The sequence below is a fragment of the Triticum urartu genome, chromosome 4A (assembly GCF_056163025.1).
Source record: "Triticum urartu cultivar PI428250 chromosome 4A, HENAU_Tu73, whole genome shotgun sequence".
In the NCBI taxonomy this organism is placed as follows: domain Eukaryota; kingdom Viridiplantae; phylum Streptophyta; class Magnoliopsida; order Poales; family Poaceae; genus Triticum; species Triticum urartu.
The window spans coordinates 354,203,408-354,213,835 of NC_141876.1; the positions used below are offsets into that span (position 1 = coordinate 354,203,408).

Genomic DNA, 10,428 nt, shown 5'->3' on the forward strand with positions numbered 1-10,428 from the left:
TCATGATATGTGACGAATAAAAATATAGCTCCAAGTAAAATACCGATGGTCGTTAGAAGAAAGAGGAGATGCCTTCCGGGGCATCCCCAAGCTTAGTTGCTTGGTTCTCTTTGAATAATAAGCTGGGGTTCCATGGGGCACCCCCAATCTTAGACTATTTTCACTCCTTATTCCTTCATCCATCGTGATCTCACCCAAAACTTGAAAACTTCAATCACACAAAACTTAACAAAACCTTCGTGAGATCCGTTAGTATAACAAAGCAAATCACCACTCTAAGTACTATTGCAAACCCATTCATATTTTATTTTTGCATTACATCTACTATATTATAACTTTACCATGGCTTATACCCCGATACAATCCCTAGATTCATCAAAATAAGCACACAATGCAAAGAAAACAGAATCTGTCAAAAACAAAACAATCTGTAGTAATTTGAAAACTTCATATACTTCTGCAGCTCCAAAAATTCTGGAAAAATAGGAAAATGTAGGAAATTTGTATATCAATATTGTGTCAAAAATTCAGATTTTTATGGCGCTCCTGTGATTTATGAAATTATTTTACTCTGCACAAAAGTTTCTGTTTTTCAACAAGATCAAATCAACTATCACCCACCATGAGCCCAAAGGCTTTACTTGGCACAAACACTAACTAAAACATAAAAAAACACAATCATAACAGTATCATAACTGTGCGAACACTCAAGAACAGAAAGAAAAGGGTAAAAATAAAATTCATTCATTGGGTTGCCTCCCAACAAGTGCTATCATTTTATGCCCCTAGCTACGCATAAATAATTGTAATGATGCTCACATGAAAGATTGCAATTGAAACACGAAGAGAGCATCATGTAGCTTGTGAAAAACAATTTTAAGTCTAACATACTTCCTATGCATAGGCATTTTATAATCAAACAAATTATCAAGACAAACAAAAACTGGCATATGCAAGGAAGAAGAAAGAAACAATAGCAATCACAATATAACAAGAGGTAATTTAGTGACATGAAAATTTCTACAACCATATTTTGCTTTCTCATAATAATTACATGTAGGATCATAATCAAATTCAACAATATAGCTATCATATAAAATTTTCTCTTCATGATCCACACGCATGCAAAGTTGACACTCTTCCAAAATAGTGGGATTATCATCAAACAAAGTCATGACCTCTCCAACCCTAATTTTATCAAAAAATTCATAATATTGATCATTCTCTAAAGTAGTGGGATCATTATTACCTAAAGTTGGAAATCTTCCAAACCCACTTTAAACATTATCGCAAACATATTCATCATGAGGCTTAAATAAATTTTCAAGATCATAAGAAGAATCACCCCAATCATCATCATTGCTATAAGTAGCGGACATATCAAACTTAACACCCCCAAGCTTGGGGTTTTGGATATCATTAGCACAACTAACATTAATAGAATTTGTAATAGCATAATTGGAATCATGCTTTTCATTTAAGGAGCTATCATGAATCACTTTATAAATTTCTTCGTTTAACACTTCATCAATATTTTCAGATTCACGAATCTCAATCAAAACTTCATAAAGAAAATCTAGTGAACTCAATTTACTAGAAAGTGGTTCATCATAATTGGAACTTTTGAAAAGATTAGCAAGTGGATGAGGATCCATATCAATAGAGTTTTAGCAAGCAAAGATGCAAGTAAATGGAAGACACATGGCAACATAAGTAAAGAAGAGATCTAACAAGAAAAAGGCAAACAAAAAGAAGGCAAATATTTTTGTGCTTTTCGCAAAAACGTTTTAGAAGTGGGGGAGATGAAAACGACAGGCACATGGAAAACAATGTAAATTGCAAGGAGATGAGATTTGTGATTAGGAACCTGATAGATGTTGATGATGTCCCCCAGCAATGGCGCCAGAAATTCCTTTTGATGTCGCTCGAAACTGCGTCAGTATTTACCCAAAGAGGAAGGGATGGTGCAGTTCAACTACGGTAGGTATTTCCCTTAGTTTTGAAACCAAGGTATCAATCCAGTAGGAGAACCAAGCAACACTATGTAAACGGTACATGCACACAAAGAACAAATACTTGCAACCCGACGCGTATGAGGGGTTGTCAATCCCTCTTTCGGGTAACGGCACCAGAAATTGTCAAGTTGAGGGATAAATTTGTGATAGATTGGATAAATAGATCTCAAATAAGAACGAAATAAAATATGCAAATAAAAAGTGCAGCAAAGTATTTTGGGTTTTTTTTGGAATAATAGATCTAAAAATAAATGCAAATAAAATAGATCTCAAAGCAAATAATAGATCGGAAAGCAAATATGATAAGGAATAGACCTGGGGGCCGTAGATTTCACTAGTGGCTTCTCTCAAGAAATAGCACATGGTGGGTACACAAATTACTATTGGGTAATTGATAGAAAATCGAATACTTATGACGATATCCAGGCAATGATCAATATATAGGCATCACGTCCAAGATTAGTAGACGGACTCCTGCCTGCACCTACTACTATAGCTCCACACATCGATCGCTATCCAGCATGCATCTAGTGTATTAAGTTCATGGAGAAACGGAGTAATGCAGTAAGAATGATGACATGATGTAGATGAGATCTATTCATGTAGGAATAGCCCCCATCTTGTTATCCTTAATATTAATGATACATGTGTGTCTTGCTACCCCTTTGGTCACTGGGAAAGAACACCGCATGATCAAACCCATCACAAAGCACCTCTTCCCATGGCAAGAAAAATTGATCTAGTCGTCCTAACTAAGCCAAATATTCGAAGAAGAAATACGAGGCTATAAATAATCATGCATATAAGATATCAAAAACTCAAATAACTTTCATGGATATAGATTTGATCATAAACTCAAAGTTCATCGGATCCCAACAAACACACCGCAAAAAGAGTTACATCAAATAGATCTCCAATAGACCATTGTATCGAGAATCAAGAGAGGGAGAGAGAGAGGAAGCCATCTAGCTACCGCCTATGAACCCGTAGGTCTATGGTGAACTACTCACACATCATCGGAGAGGCACCAATGAGGATGATGAACCTGTAACACCCCGGATATGACTTTCCCAATTTGTACTCCAACTCTTGCCGTTTTCGACGTTAAGTTATTTTATTTTCTCGGGTTCGGTTTTTTGTCTCCGTGTGTTGTTGTCGTTGTCATGCATCTCATATCATGTCATCTTGTGCATTGCATTTGCATACGTGTTTGTCTCATGCATTCGAGCATTTTCCCCGTTGTCCGTTTTGCATTCCGGCGCTTCGTTCTCCTCCGGTGGTCATTTCTAGCTTTCTTTCGTGTGTGGGGATTAAACATTTCCGAATTGGACCGAGACTTGCCAAGAGGCCTTGGTTTACTACCGGTAGACCGCCTGTCAAGTTTCGTATCATTTGGACTTCGTTTGATACTCCAACGGTTAACCGAGGGACTAAAAAGGCCTCGTGTGTGTTGCAGCCCAACACCCCTCCAATTTGGCCCAAAACCCACCAAACCCTTCTCCATCATCTATAGCGTTCGATCACGATCGCGTGGCCGAAAACTGCACCTCATTTGGACTCTCCTAGCTCCCTCTATGCCTATAAATAGACCCCTCCTCCGAATCCGGATCTCCCCCTCGTCCCTAACCCTAAAAATCCGCTCGCACCGCGCCGGACATGTCCGATCCGGTCGGACAAGCCGCCGCCGCCCGCGGCCACTAAGGCGCCGCCACCTGTCTCCACCACGTCGCCCACCACCGCGGCCCGCGGGAGCCCGGAGCCGGGCCCCCCGGCCCAAGCCGCCTCCGATCCACGCCCGCGCCTCCTCGCCTACCCCGCTGCTCGATCCACCGCGCGCGCCACCGAACCTCGCCTCGCCGCCGTCCGCGTTCACCGGCGCCGGCAGCCGCCCCGCTCCGGCCGCCGAACCTCGCCTCACCGCCGTCCGCGTTCAACGGCGCCGGCAGCCGCGCCGCTTCTCGCCGGCCACCGCCTCCCCTGTCCCCGGCAGCTCCACCATCTCCGGCCGCCGTCGTCTTCAACTCCGGCGAGGACGGCGTCGAACCTCGATCCGCGTGCCCTGATCCAGATTTGGAAATATTAGGGTTGGCCCCGTTTTTTCCCTAAGTCCTGAGATTTCAGATCCATGTGCTCATGTTCATAGCATCGTATCTTTGCATCCGTAGCTCCGATTTGGGCATATAGCATATCAAAATGTTCATCTCAGAGAGTACATCATTTCATTCCATTGCATCATTTTCATTTGAGTTCATCTTGATGCCCAAAATGCTGTTAGTAGAGGGCTACTTGACATAATTGTCAGATTTGCTACTCCATTTGCATATTTGTCATTTTTGCCATGATTATTGTGTGCATGATATGCCCATGAGCTCTGCATATGTTTTGTTAAGGGTTTTGTCATCTTTCCAGAGGTGCAACCCATGTATTTTTGTGATGTGTGTGGTGACTAGCACAAGCTTGCGAAGTGAGGCACTTGGTAGTTCTGATTTCAGGGACTTAGCAATTCCACTAAGTCCTTGAGCTGTTTATCTCATGTTGTCATATGTTCATGTTGTTTCCTAGTGATCCGTGCCTCTTTTGAGGATGTTTTGTTAATCTTGTAGTGCTCTATCCATCCATGTCTTTGTTTGCAATTATGGAGCACCCTAGATTCAGTCAATCGAGCTCTACTTTTGCTACTTTGTGAATCTGGGCAGATTGTCAACTTGTTTGCAATTTTGCCGAGGATGTTGTAGTTGACCCATGCATGCTATGCTATTGTTCTTGCCATGTCTAGCTTGCATTTTGTGTGTTCTTGATAGATGTATGCTTAGTTTGTCATGACTTGCTTCGTAGTGAGTGCATCGAGCTCGTAAACATGCCGACTTGATATCTGTTCTCAGCATGCTCCAGTTTTCACTAAGTCTGAGAACTGATTATGTTTTTGCCATGTTCACATGCTTGCAATTGTATTTTCTAATCCCTTTTGGCTCAAGGTCACTAAGGGACTTTTGTTAATCTCTTTGAGTAGCTCCATGCCATGCTTTAATTTGCCATGTTCAGGTCCTGTAGCATGTAGTTTTGTTGCTCCGAAGAGAGCTACCTGATCTGAAATTCCAGACAAGTGTTAATTTCACTAAGTCTGAGATCTGTTTGCCATATGCATTTTTGCCATGCTTGTTTGAACCTGTTAATGGATGAATTGGCCGTAGCTCAGTGCTAGACTTTTGTTAAGCATCTTGAGTGCAACCCTGCCATGTATTTTTTTGTCATGTTTGGGTGCGGTATCATGTTCATCTCATTGCATTTAGTTGGCTACTTGCTGTAAATCGCAGACCGGTGTCATATTTGTTTTGCTTGCCATTTCCAAACCGTAACTCCGATTCCGGTGATCTTTATATCGTTTTCAATCGATTTCATCTCATATTTCCAGTGGCACACTTGGATTTCCAAGTTGAGGCCAGGTTCATGCATTCCTTGTCAAATCTTGCATATGCATCCCGCATCGCATCCCGCATAGCATATCATCTTTGCATCATATTGGTTGATCCTTGCACGTGGTTGATTGTGTCCTTATTGCTTGTTTGTCTTGTTTGGGTAGAGCCGGGAGACGAGTTCGCTAACGAGGAGCCCGTTGAGTTTGATTTCGAGGATCCAGTCAACTCTGACAACTTTGCAGGCAAGATGATCATATCCTCGAAATCACTACTATCTTTGCTATGCTAGTTTGCTCGCTCTTTTGCTATGCCAATGCTATGATGCCTACCACTTGCTTTCAAGCCTCCCAAATTGCCATGTCAAACCTCTAACCCACCATGTCCTACGCAAACCGTTGATTGGCTATGTTACCGCTTTGCTCAGCCCCTCTTATAGCGTTGCTAGTTGCAGGTGAAGATTGGAGGCCGTTCCTTGTTGGTACATTTATTTACTTGTTGGGATATCATTATATTATCTTGTTATCTTAATGCATCTATATACTTGGTAAAGGGTGGAAGGCTCGGCCTCTCGCCTAGTGTTTTGTTCCACTCTTGCCGCCCTAGTTTCCGTCATATCGGTGTTATGTTCCCCGATTTTGCGTTCCTTACGCGGTTGGGTTATAATGGGAACCCCTTGATAGTTCGCCTTGATTAAAGCTTTTCCAGCAATGCCCAACCTTGGTTTTACCATTTGCCACCTAGCCTCTTTTCCCTTGGGTTTCCGGAGCCCGAGGGTCATCTTATTTAGCCCCCCCGGGCCAGTGCTCCTCTGAGTGTTGGTCCAACCGAGCGATGTCCGGGGCTACCAGGGGCAACTCTGGGCTGGCCTACCCGACGTCTGGCTCATCCGAGTGTGCCCTGAGAACGAGATATGTGCAGCTCCTATTGGGATTTGTCGGCACATTCGGGCGGTGTTGCTGGTCTTGTTTTAACCTGTCGAAGTGTCTTCAAGAACCGAGATACCGAGTCTGATCAGAACATCTTGGGAGGAGGTCTATTCCTTCGTTGACCGTGAGAGCTTGTCAGGGGCTAAGTTGGGACTCCCCTGCAGGGATTTGAACTTTCGAAAGCCGTGCCCGCGGTTATGGGCAGATGGGAATTTGTTAATGTCCGGTTGTAGATAACTTGAACCTTAACTTAATTAAAATGAATCAACTGAGTGTGTTACCATGATGACCTCTTCTCGGCGGAGTCCGGGAAGTGGACACGGTGTTGGAGTAATGCTTGCGCAGGTTGTTCTCTAGTTTCTCGCTCGGGCTTTGCCTCCTCTTCTCGCTCTCTTTTGCGAACAGGATAGCCACCATATATGCTAGTCGCTTGCTGTAGCTCCACTTATATTTACCTTGCCTTTCCTATAAGCTTTAATAGTCTTGATCGCGAGGGTGCGAGATTGCTGAGTCCCTGTGGCTCACCGTTTACTATTACACCAGATGCAGGGCCTGATGATTCCGCTCCAGGTGACGCGCTCGAGCTCAAGTGGGAGTTCGACGAGGACTCTCAACGTTATTATGTTTCCTTTCCTGATGATCAGTAGTGGTGCCCAGTTGGGGGTGATCGGGACCATGTCGCATGTTGGGTTATCTTTTATTTTGGCGCCGTAGTCGGGCCATGAGTGTTTTGGATGATGTAATGTTATTTATGTACCTTGATTGACGTGGCGAGTGTAAGCCAACTATGTTATCTCCCCTTTATTATTATATTACATGGGATGTGTAAAGATTACCTTACTTGCGACATATTCCTTCAATGCGATTATGTCTCTAAGTCGTGCCTCGACACGTGGGAGCTATAGTCGCATCGAGGGTGTTACAAAACCCCTCCGTGATGGTGTCTAGATTGGATCTCGTGGTTCTGGAACTTGTGGCGACTAGAATTGTGTTTTGTCGACTCCCCTAGGGTTTCTGGAATATTTGGGGATTTATAGGGTGAAGAGGCGGTGCGGGAATATCGCTCCGGAGGACACATGGGAATATCGTCAAGCTAGTTTTCATCATGTTCGTATGATTCGCGTTCGATACTTTGATAATTTGATATGTGGGTGAACCGATGCTTGGGTGCTGTTCTTACTTGAACAAGCATCCCACTTATGATTAACCTCTATTGCAAGCATCCGCAACTACAACAAAAGTATTAAGGTAAACCTAACCATAGCATGAAACATATGGATCCAAATCAGCCCCTTACAAAGCAACGCATAAACTAGGGTTTAACCTTCTGTCACTCTAGCAACCCATCATCTACTTATTACTTCCCAATACCTTCCTATAGGCCCAAATAATGGTGAAGTGTTATGTAGTCGACATTCACATAACACCACTAGAGGCTAGACAACATACATCTTATCAAAATATCAAACGAATACCAAATTCACATGACTACTCATAGCAAGACTTCTCCCTTGTCCTCAGGAATGAACATAATTACTCACAAAGCATATTCATGTTCATAATCAGAGGGGTAATAATATGCATATAAGATCTGAACATATGATCTTCCACCAAATAAACCAACTAGCATCAACTACAAGGAGTAATCAACACTACTAGCAACCTACTAGCACCAATCCCGGACTTTGAGACAAGAATTGGATACAAGAGATGAACTAGGGTTTGGAGATGAGATGGTGCTGGTGAAGATGTTGATGGAGATTGCCCTCTCCCAATGAGAGGAGCATTGGTGATGACAATGGTGATGATTTCCCCCTCCCGGAGGGAAGTATCCCCGGCAGAACAGCACTGCTGGAGCTCTAGATTGGTTCCGCCTCGTGGCAGCGGAGTCTCATCGCGAAAAGTTTGTCCTTATTTTTTTCTCATTGAAAGACCTCATATAGGAGAAGATGGACGTCGGAGAGCCACCAGGGGGCCCACGAGGTAGGGGGGCACGCCCTAGGGGGGGGGGGCGCCCCCCACCCTCGTGAGAAGGGTGTGGCCCCCCTAGCCTTCATCTTTGGCGAGGATTTTTCTTTATTTCTTTTAAGATGTCCCGTGAAGTTTCATGACTTTTGGAGTTGCGCAGAATAGGTCTCTAATATTTGCTCCTTTTCCAGCCCAGAATTCCAGCTGCCGGCATTCTCCCTCCTTATGTAAACCTTGTAAAATAAGAGAGACTAGGCATATGTATTGTGACATAAAGTGAAATAACAGTCCATAATGCAATAAATATTGATATAAAATCATGATGCAAAATGGACGTATCAGGGCGTGTCGAAGCTTCTCTTCCACCGTTCATTCCACCGCCTTTCTGTTGTTCCTATGGCCGACGCCCGTCGTGTCTGCGTCGAGCGTCGGGCCGCTCGCGTCGCCCAGACGACACCTATGGGCGACCGCGTCCCTCGCCACTCTCCCTCCCCGGTGGCTAATGCCGCCACCGAACCTGCAGCCCATGAGCACTAGGATTCGTCGCTGCCACCATACATGCGCCGCGACGGCCGCATCATGACTCCATCACCCACTCCGGCCACGGCGTTGTCTTCTCACGGTCATCGCGGGCTGGCGGGCACGCAGCCTGCGTTGCTCATGGCGCAAGAACTCTTGCGTTATCGCCCCGCCAATGACCTCTACGACGAATGGCTTGCCCGCATCATCGAGCTCGTCAACGCCGCCGGTGAAGCTCCGGCATCATCCCACATCACCGCCCTTGGCGGGCGACATGGCTCACGACGCGCCTCATCATCCTCCTCTGCACGGTGTGGGTCCTGAGCCAAGGTGCGAGGCACCCCAGTGCGACCCACCGTGCAGGATCCCGGCGCGCGATGAAGAAAGCTGCCAGGTGGTGCAGCGGCCCCAGGGGGCAGGGCGTGCGCTTCCAGCTCTAGCACGTCAAGAGCGCATGCCGCCAGAGGCGGTGGCGCGCGGGAGTCAAGATCAGGCTCCCCGCTGCGTCTGGCCCCTATGAGTGCGGGAGGTTGCCGTGCTTTCACCCCAGAGCTGCGTCGCGTCGTCTGGCCCGACAAGTTCAAGCCGGATCTGCCTCGACACTATGACGGTACTCCTAACCCCGCTGAGTTCCTCCAGCTCTATGAGCTGAGCATCGAGGTAGCCAACGGCGACGAGAAGTTCATGGCAAACTGGTTTCCCATGGCTCTGAAGGATGGCGCACGCTCGTGGCTCCTGAGCCTCCCGGTGGGGTCGATCTCCTCTTGGGATGAGCTGTGCGAGTGCTTCGTCGCCAACTTCCAGGACACTCGTGACCGCGCTCCCACAGCAGGCGACCTGCGACGCATCAAGGAGCAGCCGGGCGAAACCTTGCATAAGTACATACAACGCTTCACCAACATTCGCCTCAAGATCCCGAAGGTGTCGGACGAGGCCATCATTTCGGCGTTCATTGATGGTGTCCGGGACGTCAATATGAAGGAAGAGCTCGCCATACACGAAGACCTGTGTTCAGCTCTGGAGATGTTCAACATGGCAACCAGGTGCGTGAGGGCAGACGAAGGTCGCCTCTCCCTCCTGGAGCTCCCGAGGTCGATCCTGAAGACAAGAAGGCCAAGGCTAAGGATGCGAAGCGCAAGGGCCCTGCTGTGCTCGCGGCCAAACCTGAGATAAAGCGCGGCTGTGATCACCCCGAATCCTCCAAGGGAAGCCGCCCTTTTTGCGTCTTCGACAACATCCATAGCCACAAACACCAACGACTGCCAAGAGCTTAGGGCCATCCGCGGCGGGCGCCTTGGCCGCCGTCCCGAGCGCAACGACTGTGGCTACGGTCGCGGAGGAGGCCATGGTGGAGGCTGCTGGGACAACCGCGATCCCCACCAGGACTGGCGCGATCAGCCCCGTGAGGACCGCCGGCAAGGCCAACTTTGCGACGGCCCCTGGGGGGAACAAACTTGTGAGGATCGTCCTCAGGGCAACGCCGGCCTTCCTCCGCTACCACCGCCGCCAAGAAGGAACGTCGACCACCACCAAGAAGATGGGGCTAGGGGCTTCCAAGAGGCTCGCGCCATTGCCTGCATCCTG

General features: G+C 46.6%; 1 protein-coding gene across 1 annotated transcript; it reads left to right on the forward strand.

Annotated features, from left to right (window-relative positions):
* Window positions 1-9,546: 9,546 nt before the first annotated feature.
* Window positions 9,547-10,017, forward strand: LOC147975841 (uncharacterized). The gene has a single exon (XM_087520601.1). It carries the CDS (start codon window positions 9,547-9,549, stop codon window positions 10,015-10,017), a length of 471 nt encoding a protein of 156 aa, XP_087376727.1.
* The last annotated feature ends 411 nt before the right edge of the window (window positions 10,018-10,428 follow it).